The sequence below is a fragment of the Bactrocera oleae genome, chromosome 2 (assembly GCF_042242935.1).
Source record: "Bactrocera oleae isolate idBacOlea1 chromosome 2, idBacOlea1, whole genome shotgun sequence".
In the NCBI taxonomy this organism is placed as follows: domain Eukaryota; kingdom Metazoa; phylum Arthropoda; class Insecta; order Diptera; family Tephritidae; genus Bactrocera; species Bactrocera oleae.
In genome coordinates, this window is record NC_091536.1 from 2,465,769 (window position 1) to 2,491,743 (window position 25,975).

Consider the following 25,975-nt stretch of genomic DNA (forward strand, 5'->3'; position numbering starts at 1 on the left):
GGCAATATGGAAGATTTTTGAAAATAAAAATTTTAATAAATTTAAAAAAAAATTATTTTATTTTATTTTTATGAAAACAAACAATATTCTTTGAAAAAAAACCCAAAAAAAATTTATGCTTTAAAAATACAAGAAAATATTTTTGAAAAAATCATTTGTACATGCAAATTAAAAATTCAATATTTTCTTTTATAATTTTCATTTTATTTTTATAGAAAAAAAATCAAAAAAAAAACAAGCCATTAAATAAATTATACTTTGAAAATATAAGAAAATATTCAAAAAAAATCATTTGTACATGCAATATGAAAATTTAATTAACATTTTCATTATTGGTTTTGTGATGAAACATTTGTCCGCTTGCATTTTGCAAACAAGTTTGCATTGAGTACCGTTACTGCGAATTCGTTACAATAACTTGTATTTACTTTCGATTTTTCAATTAACATTTTTGCAATTGACCCACTTGCGCTTACGTGCGCTTGTTGGCCACACCAATACACTCACACCCATGCACACATGTGACTTGTGACAAACCAAACGCTGCATTATTTTGTTGTTGGTATGCGCTGCCGCTCTTTGCCGCTTTTATGCTGTAATTTGTGGCCTCTGAGCGACTAACTAATGCAAAATCAATTGTTTGCGCTAATCATCGGCAAGCAGCGTCGAAAATGTTTGTTGCAAACGGTTGGAGCGCCGCAGGCATATGTGCGCAAACGACATTCGAAACAATCAGTCATTAGATTTAATGGTTGTTTAGCAAATTACACACACACAAATTCATGCACACATCGATACGCGAAGAACACGAACACGTTCAGCAAGCCAAATTTTTGTTGTTATAAACATTTAGTCGCCTCCAACTAACTTCAAGGTGAGGTAATGAAAGACCAAATTGCGACAACAGCAACAAGCATAATTAAAGTCTTTACCGAGTTTCTTATGTATATACAAAAGTTAGAAAAGAAAACAATTAAAAAAAAACTTTATACTCGACTCGATTAAAAAAAAAATAACGAAAAAATTGAGCGGCCAGCGAGTGCAGGCATTTAAGCGCGCGCTGCAAAGCGGAAAGGCCCTTCATCAGATCGCTTTGTGCTGCCATGCAGATAAGCCAGCAGGCAGTTAGCTAAACTAAAAGACCACAAACGCTGAAAATCTCGCCAAGGAAAACCTCCAGCCGCCTCTATTCGGTCGGCTACGCGGCGTTGACGGGGCGCTGCACTCGTGTTGACGCAAGGCAGGCCGCTTGCATTTGAAACTGCTTTGTGGCATGCCACCAGTACATTACTGTAGCATTCCGCGGCAATTTGACGGCTGAGTGTGAGATGTGGCTGTTACTTGTTGTTGTCGCAAATTACCGAAATTTACAAACGTGACACAACCATTTGCGTTAAGCTGTCAGCGACTTCGACAGCTGCATTGACGCGCGTGTGTATGTGTGTGAGCATGTGCACCGTTAGTTGGCCGTCACTCACTCAGCGAGCAGAATTTTAAATGCGTATTTATTTTCGCCTTTTTCATTATTAGAAACGAGATTTATCTTAATTAGGAGGCAGGGTTGCGCAAAATTTAGCTTAAGACGAAATGAGCAGACTCAAGTGGCTTTATATATATTTACAGGTGTGTGTGTGTGAGTTTAAAGTTGACCACCTTTTATAGTCATAAAATTTAATGCCTTCATTTGGTTTGCATTCAAAAGCATAAAATTTCCATCTTTACCCGTTTCCGCAGCTGTTAAATTTGCGCACCTCACACACACACACATGCACAGAAACTTACTTAACTACGATTATGCATGCAACAGCATCTCTTGTGGCTCCAATTTGACTGCTTTAGCTTTGCATTTCACTCCAAAAGCTCCTCTCAAATCAGCACAACAATAATTCGTCTTAGGAAAACGCAACTGCGGCCCACAAGTAACTGTTCCATTGCTCCAGCATTGTTGCTGCAATTTGCAATTCCACAATATTTTCCATTTCCTATTTTCCACTTACAAATTCTGTCCACAGCACAAAGTATGGCAGCGAAATGTCGGCCGCCGGCAGCAATCCACAGACGGACACGGACATACAACTCAATCACATGATCCGTTAGCGAAAACCAGCAAGCGTTTGCTAAAAAAATCGGTTGCCGAACATTTATCAGCCAAGATTGAGTGTTGCGCTGACTATTTTTTCAGCTTTATGTGCAACATGTCTCAATTATGGCCGACCGAGTGAGAAGCCTCGGTGATGATGACATTGTTGATGTTGATGATGATGTTGCTGATGATGATAATGGTGACGCCGAAGCTGCTGCCGCTGATGAAAAGCTGATTTGCAATAATTCAATCGTCGAATTCCAAGAATTTGCCATATTGATTTGGTGAAATCTATACAATTGCCTCTCAATTGACATAGAAAATACATTTGTTGCATGCAGCATGCATAATGCTAATCTATGTTTGCATGTATGCACAGCGCAGCAATTTGTTGCTCGCATGCATGCATATACGAGCGCTGTTTGGCGACATCCGCGGGGAAATATTTTTATCACGAGCCAACACTCTGCCGCCTTGCGCCAACGCAACACGCAATCCGCCTTTATGGACGCCTGGAAGGCGCATACTTAACAGGCGGCAGCCAATCGTTGGGTAATTGCATATGCGCTAGGCAGCAATGAATCGCATGCGATTTGCATCTCATCTACCAAATCTGCCAATTCCCAGTGGGCAATGCAACTTGCGACAGCGCAGCAAATTGAGTTTTATACTTTCAAACACATAATATATACAACGCAATGTGTAAATGAACAGAGAAGCATTTGTTATTCAACGGAAAGTGAGGAAGGCTTGAGTTGTTAAAAAATAAATTTCAATGGAATAAAATATAATGGAAATTATAAGAGTTACTGAAATATTAATGAAACCAATTACACAAACACGTTATATGTGACATTACAACCAAATTCAAATTTCATTAAATATTTTTAAGAAAAATTTTAAAAGTAAAAAAAAAAACAAGAAAACCTTTAACTTCGTTATAATATAATAGTTTGTATGGCAGCTATATGCTATAGTGGTCCGATCTGAATAATTTCTTTGGCGATTTCGGAGTGAAAATATTTTGTCAATTAAAAAAGTTTCCCATGCAAGAAATTGATTTTGGTCGTTCAGTTTGCCATCTGCAAAATTTCATATCAATATTTTAAAACCTGAGGGACAAGTTCGCATACACATATACATATGTACAAACCGAAACACGGATAGACAGACGCACATGGCTAACTTGACTCAGCTAATCATGCTGTTCACTTATATACCTATACATACATATATTACAAGTAAATAGGGTATTCAACATTTCTTTCTGGATGTTAAAAACTTCGTGGCAAACTTAAAATACTCTGTTCAGTGTATAACAAGTAAACTTAAATTGTCTTAAGTTAGCTTATACATACATCCATGTTTAAGTCTGTGCGTAAAGTATTAAATTGGTATAAAACTATTTCCTAACCTCAATCAAGTTAATTAAGTACTTTGCATTACAAATTTCTACCGCAATTAGTATTGTGTTCGCGCGAATTTCCAAGCATTACTCGCTCGCCACATAATCGTAATCACAGGAAAGCTAGCAGGCGGCCACACACTACGATTTTCTCACGGCACTTGAGCATGGAATATTTTACAGCAGCATAGAAGCTACAAGTTATTTCATAAACGCGAGCATAGTGCGAATACCAACTCTTCACCGGCAGACGCAACGATTTTCAATAAGGCCTACGCCGCAGCAGATCACGCAACCTTAATGCGCTTGCTATTGTTTATTTATAAAAATCATACATACTTACATAGTTGTGTTTGCGCGTGTGCAATGAGTGGATTGCCTGTGGAAAAACCTGACAGCCGCCAAGCAAGGCGTTTGAGCCGCGTCGGCTACCGCCTCAGCCAACGGCTGCAGTTAACGGTAAATCGGCGCATATCTACGAGTCGACAAAAGCAAGCAACTTGTTGGCCAAACTAACGAATGTAATGCGTAAGCGTAGAATAGGCGACTGAGCAAAGCGGGCAACCGGTAATTGGCAATGAGAGGCGAATAAGGCAGGCCAAGTAGACAAGCCGGCAGGGAGTCAGGCTGGTGGTGGCATACAACTGGTGTCCGCAGCCCTGAATTAGCCGCAAATGATTCGTGATTCTCATAGTTCTTCTTTCCACTTGAATTCTAATTATTATTTTGATTGCGTGTGCGTTTGCGTTTGCGATTGCGCGAGTGTGTGGTGCCGCATTAGTACCGCTATGAGTTGCAAGCTGTATTGTACATAATGCTTTTATGTAGGTTGGTATACTTTCCGGCTGTGCGCACCTTGCATACAAAACACTGCAGTAAGCGTACAGCGAGCAATGTTGAGAGTATGTACGCGGCAACTGGCGGCTATACAAGGTGTTAACTGGGGCGTCTAGCTGAATGGCGTACATACCGTATAGCACGTACATTTGTTTTCTAGTTTTGTAGTCCGCGCTGTGTGAACCAGCATTTTGTGTGTTCTTTATAAGAAAAGTGGGTTGCTCTGCCCATACAGGAAACCAGCGACAACCCAGCAATCAAATTTCGTTTTAACGCTGATTTCCTTACTGCTGCCGCCACTACAACAGTGCAAATAGTTAAAAGCAGAGTTAGCCAATTCTTATAAAATTGCAAAATAACGAAAAGCGAAGACGCATGCCACAACGGCTAAAGGAAGTGTGGCGTTTTGCCGCGCGCTTGCATTTGGCAACTTGCAAGTGGCTTCAAAATCTGTAAAATGTAGGTGCGGCTGCAATATGCCACCAATCAACTGCCACTTACTTATGCATGCACTTCATGTTTGTTGCATGTGGCAAGCTGACGTCTAAACATGGCTAGGAGGGACAACGCCTGCGTTTTGTGGTTTGCCACAATCGTTGCTTTCTTCCCAGCACTTCGCTTTGCCGCTAAAACTCTCCTGTTTGCTTCATTTTCAACCTTAACGGACAGCAGAGTTTGCAGTGTTGCAGCAATACTGAGCGCTATAGATAAGCAAAAAAAGAAAGTTGAAAATATTGAATTCGCGGCAACTCTGGCAATAAAAATAATTTTTTAAATTTAAAAACAGCAGCATTGTCGTCATGTCAAATGCGCCAACCACCAACTACTGCACCTTCTACACGATTCAAAACAACAACTACAACACCACATTTACATGCAGCCATTCGGCCCTTCTTCGGCAGCAATTACTTTTGGCTTATTGCCAATATTTCTGCGCCTCTTTGGGTCAGCATTGCTTATGCATATATTATATTATGTACTTGTATATGTATTTACATATGTACATTTACACAAATCTGTTGCAGCGCTTCTTCAAGTTCAAGTTACAAGCACAGGGTGGCAACACGGCAGCCGGCGGCCGGGCACTTGGTTGCCATTGTAAGTGTTGAGCTTCTAAATGCAACGAGCGTCATATAAGGACCATAAAAATGTATACAGTGTATGTATGCATAAATATATTTAAAAACATATACATTTGTAAATAACAAACTTAGGATCGATGGGGTCCAACTCCTCTAATTTATTACCACCCATATATATGGCGTACACATATATATCGGCTACACCGAAGCTATAATACCCTTATCAGGTGCATTTTTGTAGCACGAAAGGGTATATCTTTATCCCGTTATAGTTGAATGGCTGATCTGAACAATTTCTTCGGAGATTGTAGCTATGCTGAATTACGTGTAGATTGTATAGATGCTTTATCAACTAAAAAAAGTTGTCTATACAGAGACTTTAGTTCGATAGGTCAGTTTGTGTCGCAGCTATAGGCTATATATTGCGGTTACGACAAATGAGCAGCTTCTTGGAGAAAAAACGAAGTATGCCAAATTTCAGGTCGATATCTCAAAACATGTCCGGCTAGTTCGCGTATATACAGAGTGAAGGATAGACGGACATGGCTAAATACGCTGATCATTTTATAAGGTCTCTGATGTTTCCTTTTGGGTGTTACAAAGATCGAGGGTGTAAAAAGCTTGAAAGCCAACATCAGGTGGAGATTCATCAAAAGCGGAGCATATGCTACACTCACGCAAGTAAATTACGCTTTGCTTCACAACTACACAATAACATAAAGCAAAGCAAATAAAATATGCACAACAACGGCGAAAAATGCGTAGTCCAAAAGACTCGGCACGCGGGCAAAAACCAAATACGCACGCAAGCATCGGGCGTGCTTCGGACACAAACAAACTGACAAACAAGGCAAACAGATTACAAAACGCGCGTAGTAAAAATGAAGGCAGAAAAAAATTTTATCAAAAAAGTGGCTGCTCAAAACAAGAAAACCCAAAAAAACAAAACAGCAAAAGAGCGCGGAAAACAAAAATAAGAAACTCGCATGATAGCTGGCATGAATTAATAAGCCAACTTAGCATGCAGTCGCAGCCAGGGTGACGGAGATGCGCAATCAAAACAGCTTGAAAAACAAAATCACAATTAAGTTGAAAAAACGAACGCAGCCGAACGTAAAATAGAAAACGAAGTGCCAGCGACAGCTACAAGGCAGCCGCTTTCTCAATTGGCAATGAGTCCAAAGACGACCGAAAACTTAAGATAACGAAAAACCCAAAACTGAAAAGTTACGCACATAAACTTGAATATATGTACATATCTAAGGTATGTATGTATATGTATACATAAATGTACCGGCATGCCACGTACCGGGCATAGCGTCTCGATTTTTCACTCGCCGGCCACTAACCATCTCGCTCGCACAAATGCCACCGATCGCACCGAGAAACACTTTACAGTTAAATTGCGACGAAAGCAAAAAACACTACGAATACCGAGCGTCAATGTGCGTTGCCAAAATATGCAAACAAAAATGTGCGAGACCGCCAAGCTGTACCTGAAAAGCTTATCTGCCTAAACACACACCCACTAACGCGGTGTTGAGACCACTTTCGCGTTCACCTGCTCAACGCCGCGCTGCTCTTACTATGGCATATCATAGCGGCGCTGGCGATTTCACACTTCCGCTTTACTTGTGCGTAACTACGCGCCATATTTAGTGTGAGAAAACACATCGAGAGCAAAGGCAACAACAAGAGCAATAGCAAACGAAATAACACATTTTTATAGCTCATTGTTTGTTTACGTTTGCGTGGCACAAAAAAGATGCGAACTGAACACATACATACCGTTGTACATACATATGTACATATAACTACATATTCGACTACAGGTAGGCATATACTACATAAATACATAAGTATGTATGTGTATGTATTTTTACTGTTTTTTTTTTTTAATTGCCAATTTGTTGTGAATTGGCTCGTAAAAGCTTTCATTCAAAACCAGAAATATGCGAATTCGGCCAAAAATAATAACAAGTCATATTTTCTCTATTTTGTTGCTTTTTTGCTCCACCTTCGGCATGAGTGGCATTTATTTAATTTTTAGTTTCGTTTTGGTAATTGTTATTACTAACTCGTGGGTCCGTGTGTACCTACGAAATTATTGTGTCGCTAAGAAATTGTGTCACGCGGCCAGCACGTTAAACGACAACAACAAGAAACAGGTCTTGTCAGCGCTCGACGCATTTTCGGTTGACACTGCTTGGCTGCTAACGCTTGATTTGTACACGCGCACTAATGGTTCCAAGCTTATACCATGTTCCGAAGACACTTAGTCACAAAATTTAGGCTGTTGAGTAGATGTCTTCGATTGGTCATTTCTCTTCTTCTTCTTCTTGTCAAAAAATGTACATGTGAAAGCAACAACAAAGTTATCGAGTTGAATTGAAACAGGAAAATATGCGGATACCTCATTAAAGTGGTATAACCGCTATCTTCACTCACTTTTACTTTTGTGAATGGTTCAAATCACAAATGAAATAACAAATTTGCTTTTTTCGATTTTCGATTTCGTCATACAAAAATTGCACTTGTTAACGGGAGGTGATTTGAATCCAATCTACTCGAAATCTCCCTGTTCGACTATGACTTACCGCCAACTGCTTATCACATTTTGTTTTATCATACAAATTTTGATACTACAAACTGCTAAAGTGAAAAAACTAAAATAAATAAATAAACAAATAAAGTAAAAAATTAAATCAATATTAAGTAAATAAGGGAAAATAGCAGAAAATAGTATCAATAAATCGAGAGTGATGTGGAGTGAGTCTGCCGAAGCCGATCTAATAGAAGTTTAGCGAGAAAAACTGCCACAGCTGCGATCGGCTAGTTAAAAATAGCTGTTTTAAAAATCAATCCACAACTGCTGAGTTTAAGATCGCTTAGTTTGTAAGCAACCTTACAGAACTTTGAAATAAAGAATAGTCGAGCTTGCGTTAGTGTGTCCGTTGCATATTTTTATTTAACGAGTGTTCTTTTGCAATTCGCTTATAAAAGCGGAGCATAAGCAACTTTAAGTTCTTAGAATTCTTTTGATAAAAATGAACTCTGAGTTCAATACTAGTAAGTGATTGATATTTTTTAAAGAATTCTTAACTGTAAATATGTTGAGAATGTAAATACTTAATAGTAAAAATGTATGAGCATTGGATTTTCCTAAAATTGGTTAAAAGCTTTTCGTTGTCTGTAGTTTAATGCCCAGCGTTGAGTATATTCCTCAAACAGAAATTGCTCGCACAAAACACCAAATGATAATATATGTAGATGTATAATATGTATATATATTTATATGAATAAACAACTAATTCGATAGTGCGACAGGAAATCGCACCCACTCCAAAAGCTTCAAGTGTCGCTCATAACTAAGCAAATACATACATATAGATGGTATATAAGTACATACCATGTACATGTATATATGTACATAAATAAATGCACTGTCAAAAAAACAGAAGCAAGTAACAAGAATAAAACTGCTACAACAATAACAGTTAATCAAGAAGTAACACTAACCTCAATACAAGTGTCAAATACAACAACACCAAAGCGCACTTAATAACCAAATAAGTAAATATGTATATAAGTGATTTTACTCACTAAGTGAAATAAAAACACAAGTGACAACCCCAACTAAAGCACAAAATAACGCTTTCAACAACGCTTTCAACAACGCACACCTACAAAGACAAATATGATACTTATATATCTCTATATATACAAGTATGTATATCCAAATATCTTATTTCCATATAAATTCATACAAACGTACATATGTACACATACGTGTTTAACATCAACGGCGATCAACAACAAGTGTAACAAAGATATCCCTTTTTGTTTCTCAGCAACAGAGTCAGACTCAGTAGCTTGCCACATGCAACATTGGCGATCGCACATAACAGCCACACATGACAAGCGACAACAAACAAATATTTTGCGTACGCACTCATGTACATTTATGGTTATTATATACATATGTACAAGTATGTATATGTCTATATAAATGTGTATGTGTGGATATACCTATGTGTTCTAGCGGCAAAACGCTCGCTGATGACTGATAAGTAAATTTGCAAAGTGGGTTAAATCAATATTTGTCCCGCGAGAATTTTAACACGCGCATGCACCAGCCGAAACTGGAGCGCAAGACTGCAAAGCACAACAGCAACAACAATAATAAGCAACAACAGTTAATAAATGGAGTTCAACTTGATTGCAGCCGCCAACTCCTGCCTTGTATTCCTGTGGCACAGACGCTTCCGCCGGCGCGACAAGCAAGTGCGCGATTTCCGCAGAGGCGGAATAATGTTAACACTACTCGCATACACTCGCACACACACATATGAAATGGCGTATACGATTGTAGGCATGTCAATATGTATTTCTGTTGCCCGTTGACAGCTGAGATAATCAATATTTGCCATTTCGTTGCGGCTACATTTCCGCTTTTCTTGCATGGTCGCCGTAAAAAATACTTAAAGACATTTGTATAACCACGTACATAGTATATGCATACATACATATAATATATAAATATTTGCATATACTGATATTGTCAAATGAGTTTCCTTTGTTATATTTTGAGCGATAAGAAATTATTATCGGTGAGACCTCTTTCACCAAAAAAAAGTAATTAATGTAATCGAATTACAGCGGAAATTGATTGCGATCACAAAACTTATCGATCAAAGTGTGTTTAGCTTAAGAGAAAACATATTGTATTTCTCGCTTTAAACTCAGCAATTAAGCTGAAGAGTTGCTCATATATTTTCAATAAATTTAAAACTATTTTCATATGCACACCTCAATTAATTATGTAAGAGCCCGAAAATGATTAAACACAAAATTAAATTTTCGATTTGTCAGCAAAAGACGGCAATACAATTTCTTAAGTATCCACTTACACATCAGATTTCGTTTGAGATCGAAGGTTAAAGCATGCGGAAATACGCGTAACTGTGCTTATGAGCATTTACGAAAAGCACGCTCTAACTGATGTGATCGTGTCAGTTTATCCGGAAGCAAAAGATAGAGTAAGCTTTAAAAAATAAGATACAAATAAATGAAACTTGATGGTTTATCTTTCTTTGTGTGCGTTTGCATTGACATCTGTTGTACCGGAGTTCCAAGGCAACTGTCACAATGGTTACTTTGTACAAATTGCACGGTCATTTTTGGAATTGTCATGTAGCGTAAATCAAAACCTCAAAACGGAATCTCATTTATTGAATTTCGATGCATACGAGAGCGGAAAAAAGACAAAATATACTGAAAAATATCTCTGTTAAAACGTTAACTTCGATCGCACCAAAGCTATAACTCTTAAAAAAAACAAAATATTCTCTCCAAAAACTTGATTAAGATCGGTCAATTTGTATGCCAGGTATATGCTGCCGATCTAAATAATTACTTCAAAGATTGCACCAATGCCGTCGGCAATAACCCCTGTTGAATTTTGTGAAGATAGTGGACTGGATTTGGATCGATCGGTTTGTAAGGGATTTAGATGCTATAAGGATTTGATCTGAACAATTTCTTCAGAAATCGCACCGCTGCCTTAGCGAATAATTCAAGCGAAAATTCTTGAAGATATCTCGTCAAATGAAAAAGTTTTCTATAGAAAAGGTCGTGAGCAAAATTTCAGATCAATATGTCTAAAACTGCGAGACTAGTTCTCGTATATACAGACAAATGAACAGCGCTAAATCGACTCAGCTTGTCATGTTGATCATTTATATATCTACTTAATAAAAACGCTATTATTTTAAACATCTCTAATACTGCGTTCACATGGGGACTCTTTAGTCGCTCATTATCAGCAAATTCTCTTTTGGTGTCACCCTAAGCGTTCACATGAGCGAAAAGAGTCCAGCAACTCGAATCGAGTTTTTCTGTCATTTCGTTCGGCACTCGAGTACGTGCGGCACGGTCCGTTCGTCTTTCCTCGTCGTCCCCTCGCCCACAAAAAAGCAGATTGGGCGACAATATCGTATATGAACTGGGACCAACACTTTTTGTCTCGCCCTTCAGACACTGTAAATACTTAATTCAGCACAACCGTTAGTTGCACACTAGTAATACTGTATCTATGAAACAACACAACACCGCACACCATACAGAAGATAGTACCGCGTTTTCACGCTACGCAAGTAGACACGTAAAATATAAAACTGAAATCGAAAGTGTTTCCACTAAATTAGCACGTCGCCGCGTCTGTCGGTGCGACGTCAATTTAAAAGTGAAAGTCTGCTTCTTTTTGGAAGCGCATTTAAATTTCAATTATTTTTCGGTTTCATTATTGTTTTTGCTTTCATTTATTATGCACAAAAGCTACACACCTATTGATTTCTTTTGGGTTTCACTAAGTTTTGCTGTTTGTTGTTAGAAATTTACGCGACTATTTTTTAATGCGCATTTCGCTAGTGGCTACACGGCTGCGGCTGCCCAATGGTACGACTGTCAAGTGAATTCGTTTCTCCAACAACTGGCAGCTCAGCAATTGAGAGTTACTTTAACTGCCATTAATTTGGTGTTGTTGTTGTTTGGTTTATGTTAAACACACTTTTGTGGTGCAATTGCGTTGCCTACAAGCTAATTGGCCAACTGGAGACAAAAATGCAACAGCAATGCCAAAAGCAACTTAAGCGTGCAACACTAGTAACATGATAAATTGTCGAAAAATGTCCATAATTGTTTTGGCTGCCTGCAAAGCGCGCGTTGTAGCTGATGATTTGGCTATTATTGCCAAAACAATTGAAGTGACTCAATTGATAATTGCCGCTTAAGTTCACTAGGTTGCATTGACGAATTGTAAAAGCTTTAGAGCGCTCAAATTTGGCACCCTTTTTTAATACATTTAGATGAAAGCGTAGCGAACGCGCGTTACATGCCCCACATGTAGCATATTACAGTGACAGTTACACTTCATACGGCAATGCTACCACGCTCATTGCGCTCTTATAGCCGCCAATAGCGTGCAACAAGCCAGTTCCACAAAAGCAGTTGTAACAAATTATCATGCCACACATGCAACCATTCGCTGCACCCGATTTCAATTAAAATGCCAAATGCAATTGATATTATCAAATTATTGCCTATGAAATAGGCGCACATGTACACAGCAGCGGCAATTTGTGTTGTTGCCAACACCTTTTAGTTGTGGCAGCAAGCACCGCAAGACATGAATATCAGACAATATTTGTGTGGCAAAATAAAAGAAGGAAAATTAGCGCAAATCAATCACGTTGCAACAATTGGCTATAAGTTGGCAAAAATTATTGCCGCGCTGCTTGTTGCACGTTCAGCACACGAATGCATGGTTCAAGCGCGGAAACGGCTGAGTGGACGCGCGCGCACGCCCGCTCAACATGACGTCCTGCCGCAAGAGGGCACTGCCGGGCATTTGCGGCAACACTAACATGCCACTCACCCAGCGCAGTTGGTTGCCGTTGAAATGTCAGCACGTCAGAGCGCAAATAATACCGAACTGCATGAGTCGCGTGAAAACAATTCAAAATTTACTGCATTTACCGCCACACTTTCATGCGCGTTTATTTTGCGTGCGCCATGTCCGCATTCGGCAATTGCAGTCACACATGCACATATTTATTTGTATGAGTATGTGTATGCCATAGCGCTTCCCGCGTTTCGCCAATAATTGCTGCAATAAACAGCGCGCCAATATGCAACATGCGGTGCAAAAGTAGCGAGTTCACTGGCAATTTTCAAACGCAGCAACAACTACCAAACGTAATTGTGGCACGCCAAGCAAATGATGCCAACAACAACAGCAAGCACACACAGATAAACCCAATCAAATAATCGCAGTGGCATGTGGTCACCGAATCGCCAGCGGTGAGCGACGTGTTTGCGGAAATCAAAGTTTACTTCTGCAATAATCATAACATCAATAACGGCATAAGATATGTGCAAAACTTAGCGGAAAATTAGACGTATACAATTCGTACTCAAAACAAAAAAGTAAAGCGAACGGCGCACACATATCACATTTCAAGCCCAACGCCAGCCGTCAGCTGCCGGCCGCCAGAATTGGGGCACTCCGATGGCAGCAGCCGCCCGCGCCCGTCAATCATCAGCCAGCCGGCAACATATAAACAGCCACACTAACAGCAGCCGTGCAACGTGGCACCCCAATCTCGGTGCCACGAATTGCAGCTTTGCAACTACATATCACTTTAGCAACAACAAACCAAAGAAATATAAAAAGGCAGCGCATGTGTTGCAGCAAGCGGTGCCACCATCACCAACAACGACTTAAAACAACGGCTAAAGAACTCTTGCAACAAATGGCTACAGTCACTGCAGCGCAACTCGATTTTACTCTGTATGTATGTCTGCAGCAGGCGGGTACTATTCCGTAATTGCGCGTTACAATCCCAAAAAATAACGGCATTCATTGTATGAGCGACAGCAACAAGGGGCACAATGGCCAACAGCAGCAAGTTGCGATACGTCAAGTGGTCCTCAAAACTGTTTTTGGCGGATTATAACAAACACTTTTGTAGGCAGCATACTGTTATGATCTGGTCACAAAATATTACCTATGAAATGCATATATGCATTTGTGGCATCAAATGTGGCAAGAGTGTAAATATGTTGAGATTGCATGAAAACACTTTCGTGATATTCACTTAAATCGTCCTGAAGCGCATGTTTAATGGTCATTCTGGGGTTTAGTAATAAACTCTATTCAGAAATACGCAGGTTATCATACAAAAAAATTATTAAAAACCACCTTAAATACCACATTAACAGTTGTTCCTTAACACATAACCTTAATCTCGTGTTTATTTGCCGGTTAAGTTTTTAGTATTAAACGTTACTCATAAGCACGGAGTTTATAATATAAAAACTGTTCTCTAAACGTGTCCTAAGTACCAATTCGATATTCTTTACAAGCTCAAAACAGTGTTTATAGCTCAACGTAGTTAATTGAGGGTAGTAACTTAAGGGGCGCATCTAGTGTGAATTAAAAATAGCATACAAAAATTTCCAATCGATATCTCAAACAGGTTTGGAGTTACAGCCAGTTTAAACGGTAGTACAATCAGCTCCATCAGTTTATCTTTCAACGCGTTTTTTTTTCGAAACAGTATTTTTCGAGTTTGCTGAAGTGATAACTCGAAGCCAAATGATCCGATCATCTTGACTTATCAATTTTTTGATCTGATCAAAAATCGAATTTTTTCGGGCCAAAAACGACCAAAATTTGGGGTAAAATTCAATCTGTTTTTTTTAAAACGCCGCCATTGTCAAGTTTTCTTTTTTTGTTTCTTGATTTGTAGAATCAATATCTTCGAGTTTAACGATATTTTTTTATTTTTAAGTTTCATCCACGGAAAAGGGCGGAATCACTGCTGCAGCGCGGATCTTTTTTTAGTGCTGTCGGAGAGCTCGTATAACTCAAAAAATATTTAATCGTTTTTTTTTTATTTCACTGTGTATTCTTAAAATATCTATAAATATACACTGGAAATCGATACAGTAGTTTTGGTTTTAATTCCCAAAAATCGACGTATTTTAAGCTGTCACATGAGGTGTTGCCCCTTAAATACCATGTAAAAAAGTGCTGCTGCTAACTTTTATTCCATGGGGAACCCAAAAAAATCTACTAACGTTCAAAATTCGCACAAAGAACTCAAGCAAACAAAGTTTAGTATTTACCTTTTCTAATATACATACATACATATGTATAACGCTACTAACTGAGTAAAACTGTAAAGTCAGTATAAGTTCTCACTTGAAATGGTTTAGATACTGCTCAACACTCGCAGAAGACGCGAAGAAGTTACAAATATGTGCTTAGATAAACACAAAGCCTCAGCCAATTTAATACACGCACACATACACACACACTTATAGTACCACAAATACACTCAAAGCGAAGTTGTAGGTGCGAGGATGCCTTCAATGTGCTAACAAATGGTCACATATAGGAAAAAACAAAAACAAATAAAAGCAATGAAAATATTGTCGACATTAAGCCATAACTATCGACAGCTCTAACGGTACCTTAGTGACCGCAATACCGCAGCCAAGGCAAAAGCTGCAGGCCCCGAAACGTTTACGGTAAAATCACCAAGATGCCAAGTGCGATGAGTTTGTGGCGGCTAGCTCTAAGCTGATTTCTACAGCAGGACAAATGCTATGCTGCAACAACAACAGCATCTTTCGTTTTTATAATATGTTCAGCAACAACTCACGACGCAAATAATGACGAAGCTATCGACAAAGAAGTGTGCAGCAACAAATACGCTGTGGCATGCACGAAATGCCCGTAAATTAGCGACGAGGAAGTGTGTTCGAGTGCTAAAAGAGTCAACAGTAAATATTGGTAGCGAACTATAAAATTTTATTACCACCAGCTAGAGTATGAACTCGGCTTAGCTGGTGAACGGGGTTGATAAAGTCAGCTTGTGGTACGAAAGAGCGACACACACACACACACACAGATGTTTGGTATTTGTATATATGCGCTGTAATGCCGAAGAAGCATTTATCCAGCAAATCGCCTTTTATTTTGACATTCTACTGATCAAGGCTGTGGCGCACTGTCCAAGTGACTAAACGAGCAAAAATCTATAGATTATAAGTGCCGCATAAGAATTGAAGTAGCTTTGCCTGTGCACGGTTGTTTTTGGAATCGACGACGTGTGCTGCTCACTGCTTTTAGCCAGATAATTTAGTGGAGCTTTTAAGCTCTAACAAGACAATAGTGATACATTTCGCGAGTTTGTGATATACCACTCACTTACTACCTGCCCAGAAAACTGTTTCTGTTTCTGTTCTCTGTTCTGTTTCTGTTCCGATAAAATGCTTAATTAAGACATAAAGGAGAAAACATTTGTGATCAAAATAATAAAAGGATGCCTTCTAGAACCTTAATACTTACATAATGACATTTCAACCTTTACCAAATGGCTTTTACCATTTTTGTGAAACTTTTAAATGTTGTTTTCATTGTAATTAATTTCCACCCAGTAGCCATTCATTCAAGCTGAGTCAAACTCCAAACTCTTTATATACAAAATAATGTGATCAGTCAATATAAATAATGTTACTTCGAAGAAAAGCCAAAAAAGCAATAAAAGCTTGCAAAAGTTCAATGGAAAGCGGTATTACACAACATTTTCTAACTTAATTAATTTTTTCTTAATTTCTTTCTCTGACTCATTAAGTTGCATTCAAAAATAAACTGTCTGCTGACATATATCACAACAACAACATGCGCTGTCCCCTCTAATCACGTGCGCTGACGTACCATTGCGCGCCACACATGCCCATACATGGCGTGCCGCCACATCCACCTGCACCACACACAATCACAAACAGTGCAAACAAACGACATCGCGTCGCGCGCAATCATCTGCCCAAGCAAACATATTGTGTCATTGTCATGATCAACAGTTCATCAAGCTTTGCGCAACCCACTAACCCCACCCAACAGCGGCGCACCGCAACAATGGCATACACACACACACGCACTTCAAACATTCACATACGCACTCCTTTAACGCAAATGACGTTCCACTCAGCCGCTTCGAGCTTTGTATGCCGCGGCGATAATTATTTTTAGTGCCCAGAATGACTCAAAACCATATTATTGCGCAAGGTCAGTGAGCGCCTTGAAAAATAGCGGGGGTGTAGATACGTACACCGCCGCCGTCTTGTGAAAGAAACAAAGTGAAATATTTTTTACCAAACATTTGTATTATGCAGACATGACTGCGGCTGTATGTGTGCGCGCTTGTGTAAGCAGTTGTGCACAGCTGCGCGGGTTTGCGCGGGTTTCGCCTTGCTTTGACTGGAGTGAAATCGCAGTACGATAAATAAAAAATATTCAAGTATATATTAAACACAATGTAGTTATTGTTTTTGTTATTATTTTTTTGGTTGGAGTTGTAGATTTTTGTTCAATGAATGTTTGCTGGTGTGCTATAAGAAATGCACCTTTGCTCTTTGTAATGGACGATTTTTCGGGCGACTTTTGAAGCCAATTTGTTAAAATGCTATTTACTTTGTATTTTTTTTCTTATTTTCAAGGTATTTGTGCAAATGTATGGATATATGTATGTATAAGTATTTACTCAATACACATATACATAACACAGCGTTGCGTAGGCGAAGCATAAACGCATGCTCGGTGATTCACGGTTATTCATCTCAGATAATAATTAATATATTTTATTACTAATTTGCGTTGATATTGTTGGCACGACATTGAAATTTCTGCGTTGTTCGAAGCACACGTACAAAAATCTGTATACACATAGGCCTTGTGAATGGGATAGAGCAAATTTGACAAACATTTCTATATGTAAGAAATTAAGTTTTTCATTTATAGAAAATTGTTATAATATTCAATTTCTTAACACAAATCAATGAGAAACAAAAGTCAGAAATAGCATTACATATTTAAATACAACATAATTTCGTAAATATATTTTCCGCACCTTTTCGTTTGCACGGCGTTTAGAAAATATTTTTTCGTAAAAAAACAATTCGAAAATTATAAAATGTAGAAAAATAAATAAAATTTTGTAAACGGAAGAAAGCGTTTTTGGTTAGTGTCGCAACATACCGTTAATTACGCACTTGCACTTATGTTGAATGGCACTTATTGGCAGCGGCAGTGTTGCATGAGAAACTGCTGCCGCGATTTAGCTCTTATTTATATATGTATATGTATGTACGTGTGTATGCATATGAATATATGTGTATGCATGAGTGTCTTTTCATTACCAATATTGATTGTATTTTTCATAAATAAACGCTAAATATTTTTTTTTAATTTTCTAAGCGCCTGCCAACATATCTTTCATGAATATGTGCATACGTACACACATGTATCGATTTAAATTATATATTTTCTTGTATTTATATGATAATAACATATATATCAACATTTCTGTGCGAATTCAAAATATTTGTTGTCATTACTTATAGAAACAGATCTCGTGATATCACGTGACTACATACATTACGTAATTAATATTCAATATAATATGTGGAAAAAATGATGATATGCACACAAATATTAGAATTACTATGACTTACTCTATAACTACAAAATTACCGTCACAATTAACCATGCCGTCATCAATAATAGATTTATATATTTCTATATAATTTATTTCGTCTATACACACATATTTGCCTCGTGACATCATTTTAAGCCTTGCACCACCTTTTTTTTCTTGCAGCTCACGCAAACGTCCACAGCCATACATACACGATTGCTTCAGCGGACAGTGCGGTGACAAAGAGGAAATGGAGGAGTGTCAAGCAGCAATGATTTTAATGAAACTCTCCCATTCGCCCAAAAATGCAGGTCAGCAGAAGCGTTTTTGCAATCACCAAAACGTACAACTAAGCAAATATTTATATTTCCCACTTATTCCTTTTCTGTAAAAAAAAACACTCGTTCATGCACTTTACTCACGAGTCATTTATTTTTCTTTCGGTTTCTTTGCATTTGACATACTTAAATACTTCAGAGAAATGGTATGGCTCCAGTCCGGGCAGTTCGTCGTCATCGGGCAGCTCATGGAGTTCGGGCAGCTCATCGCCGCCGCTCAGCGATGATGGCCATGCCGTCCTCAATACGAGCGCCATGCTGAACGATCCGAACACACGCATACGCACGACATCAGTATCCACCTCGGACGAGGGCATCGTCGTAGACTTCAAGGAAGAGGCGCCACGCAAAAAGAGGGTGAGTACATGGCCAACATAACATTAGAAATACGCTTTCGGGCGCCTGCAATGCCATTGTGGCAGGCAGTTAGACGCAAGTGTCGAAAATTTCATTGTCGATTGCCGTCTGTTGACCCAAATTGCTTGCCATTTGATTGACTAGACCGTATTGCGTACGAAGCGTTTGTGTGTAGCGAATACAGCGCAAAGCGCCAAATTTTTGCATGCGCCACTTCGCATGCACACACACACGCATGCAAAATTACACATTTATGCGTTGGAAAATTTTTTGTGGTGCAAGTGGAGCATTTAATAAAATTGCTACATTTTCCTTTTGTTGTTGCTTTTGTAGCTACTTTCGCTTTCACACAGTCATTAGGCAACGTAAATATATTATCTTTGATGTCCCACGCGATAATAAATCGTCTTTGGTCTTTAAGGGCAAGCGCTGTGGTCAGCCGTCTTCCAACGCACACACGCAGACACACATACATACTTCTGGCATATCTTTATTGCTCAATCATAGCACGCCGCTTCCAAATCATCATAACTGAAGCAACTAATTAATGCGCGCATTAAATGTTGCAACTTTTGCAGCTGCCAATGCGTATGAGCAACAACAATGTCGTTGGCTTGCGATAGGCGCGCTTATATTGCGTATACGCCCATAGCGCCAGTGTCAGCGCCAGCCGAGCGTGACACACTGCCAATGTGGCACACCAAATGCACTACTACAACTAATTGCTCACAACTCGGTGCACTGCTGTTGTTGTGATCGTAAGGTTGGTCGCAGTATTAATTGCCAGCTGCGTGGCATTGCCGCCCTTGAAAGTGGCAGGTTTTGTATGCCGCGAGTGTGTAACATCCGTTACACGCAGCACAGCACAGATTAGAGCTACCGAATTCTCTTGTAAAACATCGTTTTATAACTATGGATGAGACTTAGATTTACCACCAAGATCCGACATTGAAACAAGAACGTTTACTATAATTGTTCAGCTCTAAAGCAGGTGAAGTCACAACGATCAGCAAAGAAGGTTGTGCCATCAGTTTTTTAGCATGCAAAAGGAATTTTGTTGATTGATTATCTGCAAAAAGGTAAAACAATCAACTCTAAATATTATTGCAGCATTTTGGATCAGCTGGATGAAAAAGTTCGTGAGAAAATACTTAGTTTGCAGCACAAAAAAATCATTTTTCATCAAAACAATTCACCTGCTCACAAAAGAGTTTAAACAATGACAAAATTCAACGAATTAAATTGAGCATCCAGCTGAAACAATTCCTTCGTGGAAAGCGTTTTTCGTCGAATGAAGAAGCTATTACCGTCGTAGACGGGAATTTTGCATAGCTTCCGTAAAGTCATATAGGGATGGCATAAAATTATTACAGGATTATTCGAATAAGTGTATAAAGTTAAGAGAGATTATATTGAATAAAAAAATATATTTCGTACCAAAAACAGTAATTTCTTTTCGAGCGCAAAGTTTTCAAGCAACCTATAATTAGAAGAAATAATTTTAGTGGGGAAACTAGTATCTTTGAAATACCCTTGGTTCATCGAGAGTGGAAGTAAGAAGAAAAAACAAAGTCCAAAGAACTGGTTGGACGTCAAAATTACAGATTTACATATGTACCATACATGTACAATTAAACATTCATATTTATGCATGTATAAATTAATGTACGCTATATATGAATATACCTATGTGTTGTTACGCTCTTGTGCATATTTACTTTATCCAGTTTGTGGCCCAACCCAACAGAGCATAAATTAGTCGTGCTTACATACATACAATTAAATTACTACATAATAAGTTTCTGTGTGCACAAAAATAATGCAAAAGGTTATTTTTTAGTCCTATTTTAACTAAAAATTGGTAAAATGCAAAAAGAGTTAAAGATTTAAAAAAAAAGGTTTTTATAAATTATTTTCAAAAACAGGGTAAAATGTAAAATTTAAAATTTTACAATAGAAAAAAAATATTTGTTAAAAAAAATTTTAAAACTGAATCTGCTGAAAACTTATAGCTCGAAATATAGCGTTTGTTTCAAAAGGCACTATTTACTATCTATAACCAATTACATTCCACTTACGACTACTGCGCTTCCGCTACAACAACAATGAAATATTACACACTGTACGCTTCAGCATGTTACAGCGTCAGCATTAATCTAACTAACGTACACATACAAATATATATATATCTACATAATATAATATGATGCTTATACAATTTTCTTTATAAGTGTCTACACAGCCATACATATGTACATATAATACATATTATACATATAAATTATCAATATATACATACATACTCTATTTTTTGTTGTTGTTGTTAACACGTGTATTTGTTTTATTTTGTTCGCCGAAAGCCAAACTAGCAACAACAATTTCATTGCCACTGACAAATGTGTTTTTAGCAGCCTTGAAAACTTATTTTTATTGTTTTGTGTGTGTGTGTTTGATAAGCTGAGTTATAAGTTTATGCTCATATGGTTTGTTTCTCTTTTATTTGCCTTTTGGCACTTTCCAGGTGCGATAGCTTATTTCTTTTGCGTAGAAACGCGCTTCTATCAACTAGTAGTTGGCGTAGAAGTGATTACACGAGACTTTTTTCTTCGAGCATTAAGTGCTTTGCCAACAAGTTTCTTTGGGTCTCTTTTGCCTCTCTTTTGCATTAATATGTGTTTGCATGTATATATATAAATATAGAAATAATTGTGTATGAATATGTATGCATGTATGTAACATAAGTATGTATAAACCCAAAATATTTAAAGGCAAATATTTTAAAGAATTAACTTGACGAGTTCATTGTTTAGTATTTTTTCAATGCTTAAGCATTTACATAGACTAGGCATCACCTATATTCTTATTAGGAACATAAAAACTGAATTTTAAAAGACATTTTTCTTTTTCATGATGCATTCATATTATACTTTGTGTCAACATAATATTTATATTTATAAAAAAATTAACAAGATAACAATTAATAAAAATACTTATAAATTAATTATATATATTTAACTATTAACAAAAATGATTCATATATTATTTATCGTGTTAATGTTCCAATTTTTTATTTCAGTAAAAATTAAATTGAGCAATTTTGAGCTCAAATAAATACATTGTTATTAGTTATATTTAATTAGTAAAATAAAAGTAACATAATCTTAATTTCGGTTATTAAAAATGTTTGCAAAAATGTAAAAAGTGTAAAAAGAGAAAATTAAAATTCTTATTTATACAAATCATAATAATTATTTAAAAATTTAAATTTCGCAAATATTATATTTAATTTAACAGATGTATTTACTAATAATAATGGAAGAACTTGTTTCAAATATCTTAATCAGTTTTGATATGTCCACTAATTCAACTCATATGTTGTACTGAATTCGTTTGAACAACTGTCAGCGACTGCATATTTCAAATTTTACACGCTTGCCACCAAATGCTTTACATGCAACTATATACCGTTGGTCAAAGCGAAAACCTACAAAGTGGCAACATCATAAAACCACATGTGTTAATGTCGGATACCATTCGCGCCCGGTCATAAATGCGAAGTATGCATTGCAACAGCAAAAACAGCAAATGCTTGACACAGTTTCGTTTTGTTTTCGTGTAATTATAAGTTTTTACAATAATGCTGTAGTGTTGTTGCAATTTTGTGGCACAATTTCGTTGAATATAATTGCAAAACGCAAGTGGCCTCATAACAGAAAATAAAGTAGACAAACAACAAATGGCACATTAAAGTTTTCGCGGTTGCACTTTTGCAGTGCGCAATAAAGTGATCAATCCAGGCACTCAGCAGCAGAGTCGGTCAGTTGCAAAATATCGCACAGACAACAGGGGTAGCAGAAAGATACAAAATCATAAAGAAACACTTTAGGTTAGTGGTCAATTGCAGTTAGTGTGGAAAAGCCGCTCGCAAAGGCAGGCGGGCTGAGGGATGAAAGTGCTTAGCTGCTCTTCATAAGTGCATTACTGAATATTGTACATATACTACATATGTTTGTATGCATGTGTAATGTGGGAAATTGAAAGACTTCTGATCTCCTCAGGTTAACAGCGCCCCCCGCACCCCCTGCAACTGAGAAGCGAAAAATGTAATGCGCCCGTGACACCCGTGCAAATTCAAATTGCAAGTCACTTAAAACTCGAGAAAACTAAACAGAAATCATATCATCGCATCAGAAGTGACAACAAAGCCAAAGCCTTATGTGTGCACATGAGTAGTCAGGCAACGTTGCAGTTAAGAAAAAAATACTTTTCCACAGCTGAATTGCAATAAATTGTCATAACAACACGTTTCGCTGATTGGCTGGCTAACAATGGCAAGCGCAGTGAGTAGAGCGCTAACCGCAGTTGCGGCTGGAACTGAAACAAAGGAGCACTTCCTACAATCCAGCTGCAGTTATTGCGCAACACTTCACTTTTTCTCGGAGCAGAAAAAAGGGCGCGTGACCGGCAGACATTGAGGGTGCACGTGGCATATGAGCAAAATTTTTCCTTAAATATATTTTTATGTGTGCGTCAGTGTGTTTAGGTATTGATTCAGCACATTGGCTTGCAACGAACAGCATGAAAATCGAAATGTGCCACTAATTGTTCTGAAAGTAATACAAGCCAGCTTAAAGAAATTCATTAATGCCACCACCAAAGTAGACATGCAACAGTCATGCACAGTCAACGGTTCGATATTTAATTTTTTTTAATTACTACTTTAGCTTATTCGCGCTAATTTTTTGTTTATATGGAAATCACTTCCACGAAATCGTCTAAGTCATAGCTGACAAATTGCCACCACAACGCGTTCGTGCGGTAAGCGGCACAACGACGCTAAAGCGGCCTTTTTATACATGGCATTCATCATGTTCGATTTGCTCTTTTTATACTCTCGTAACATGTTGCTACAGAGTATAATAGTTTTATTCACCTTACCGTTGTTTTGTGCACCTAAAACTAATCGAGTTAGATATAAGGTTATAAATATATAAATGACTAGGATGAAGAGCGGAGTTGAAATCCGGGTGACTGTCTCTGTCCGTCTGTCCGTCCGTGCAAGCTGTAACTTGAGTAAAAATTGAGATATCTTTATGGAACTTGGTATACATGTTTCTTTTACCATAAGGCGGTTGGTATTGTAGGTGGGCGTAATCGGACCACTGCCACGCCCACAAAACGCTATTAATCAAAAACAAATAACTTGCCATAACTAAGCTCCGCAATAAGATACAAGACTGTTATTTGGTATTCAGGAACACAACATTCTTCTCATATTTTTATGTTATGGCGTGTAACTAATCTATACCTATATCCCCTATAAGACCATTTGAAATTCTATCTGATTCTTTCACTTTCCACTATGCAAATCAAGCAAAATATAGAATATAAAGAAATCTCAAACGAGTATACAGTTTGACTTTGCGAGAGTATAAAATGTTTGGTTACATCCGAACATAGCTCTTCTTTACTTGTTGTTGTTGCGTTTTTCAAGTTAATTGCATAATCAGATCGCAATAAAATATCAAAGGTGCCGCTGTACAATTTTATTTTTGTTGTTGCTTTATTAGATTTCAAATAGTAATCGCTCGCTCTTTTTTTAATGATTCCGTAGAATCTCAATGTGTAAAGCTGCACGCTAAAATAACAATGCACAATGCACTCATCACGTTACTGCAGTTCCACCAGTTGGTAGCTAATACTAAAATGAAAAATGGAACACTTAATATGTTTACTTATTCCAAAAAATTTGTCAAAAAATTTGTATAAAATTTTGTGTGAAAAACAAAATTAGCTGCGCCGATGCATTCCGAATGTTCATTGAGAATTTGTTGAGGAACTAAACATATGGATTGACTCGTACTATTCGATTTTAACCTATTGATTTGCGTATGCCGCGAAGTTTTTGCCAAAACTGTTCAACTTCAAACAAAAACAATGTCGCGTTGAAATTGCTCAGGAGATGTTGGACTCAGTCCGCGACGACCCAGATCTGCTCCAAAGGGTCAAAACTGGTGACGAACCATGGGTTTATGGTTATGATATGGAAACCAAAACTCAATCATCTCAATGGAAACGGCCGTATGAGCCAAGACCAAAAAAAGCGCGCCAAGTTCGGTCGAAGGAAGGTTTTGATAACAATTTTCTTCAATTGCAGGAACGTCGTGCATCATGAGTTCTTGCCAAAGGGTCGTACGGTCAATAAAGAATATTACCTACAAGTTATGCGCAATTCACGCGTAGTAATCCGTCAGAAACGCCCGAATTTAGGAAAGAACACAAATTGGCTTTTGCACTATGTTAACGCGCATCGTTGATTACGCGTGAATATTTGGCCAAAAACAATACATTAATAGTGCCACTGCCACCGCATTCCTTAGACCTGTCTCCCTGTGACTTTGTTTAATTTCCACAACTGAAGAGGCCCATGGAAGGACGACGCTACGCTACGATTGAACAGATCAAAAATGCATCGAAGGAGGAGCTGAACAAAATCACAAAAAAATGTGTTTTTGAAGTGCTTTGACGGAAAAAAAGCAGGCATGAATGCATTATATCTAGGGGTCATTACTTTAAAGGGAACAATATAGATATTAAAGAATAAATAAACACTTTCCTAAGAAATACAAAATTCGCGATACTGTTTGAACAAACCTCGTGCGTATACAAAGACATTTGTAAGCGAACAAAGTTCAATTGTTAGACCTAGCGCGGCTAGCCACAATGGCGCTGTAAGTGCTGGAAAGATGCACAGAAAAAAACCTGTTATGAATAGTAAACATTTATTTTAAATTATGATATTAAAATACAATAAAAGCAATTATGCA

At 37.8% G+C, this 25,975-nt stretch overlaps 1 protein-coding gene across 4 annotated transcripts in view; it reads left to right on the forward strand.

Moving 5' to 3' along the window:
- Glut4EF (Glucose transporter 4 enhancer factor) overlaps positions 1-25,975 on the forward strand; it is a 250,590-nt gene that overhangs the window by 149,368 nt on the left and 75,247 nt on the right. For all 4 annotated transcript variants that reach the window (XM_070106639.1, XM_036373735.2, XM_036373736.2 and 1 more), the window contains 2 exons: positions 18,637-18,764; positions 18,931-19,148. In XM_070106639.1, coding sequence (XP_069962740.1) covers positions 18,637-18,764; positions 18,931-19,148 — 346 coding nt within the window. The remainder of the gene's footprint in view (positions 1-18,636; positions 18,765-18,930; positions 19,149-25,975) is intronic.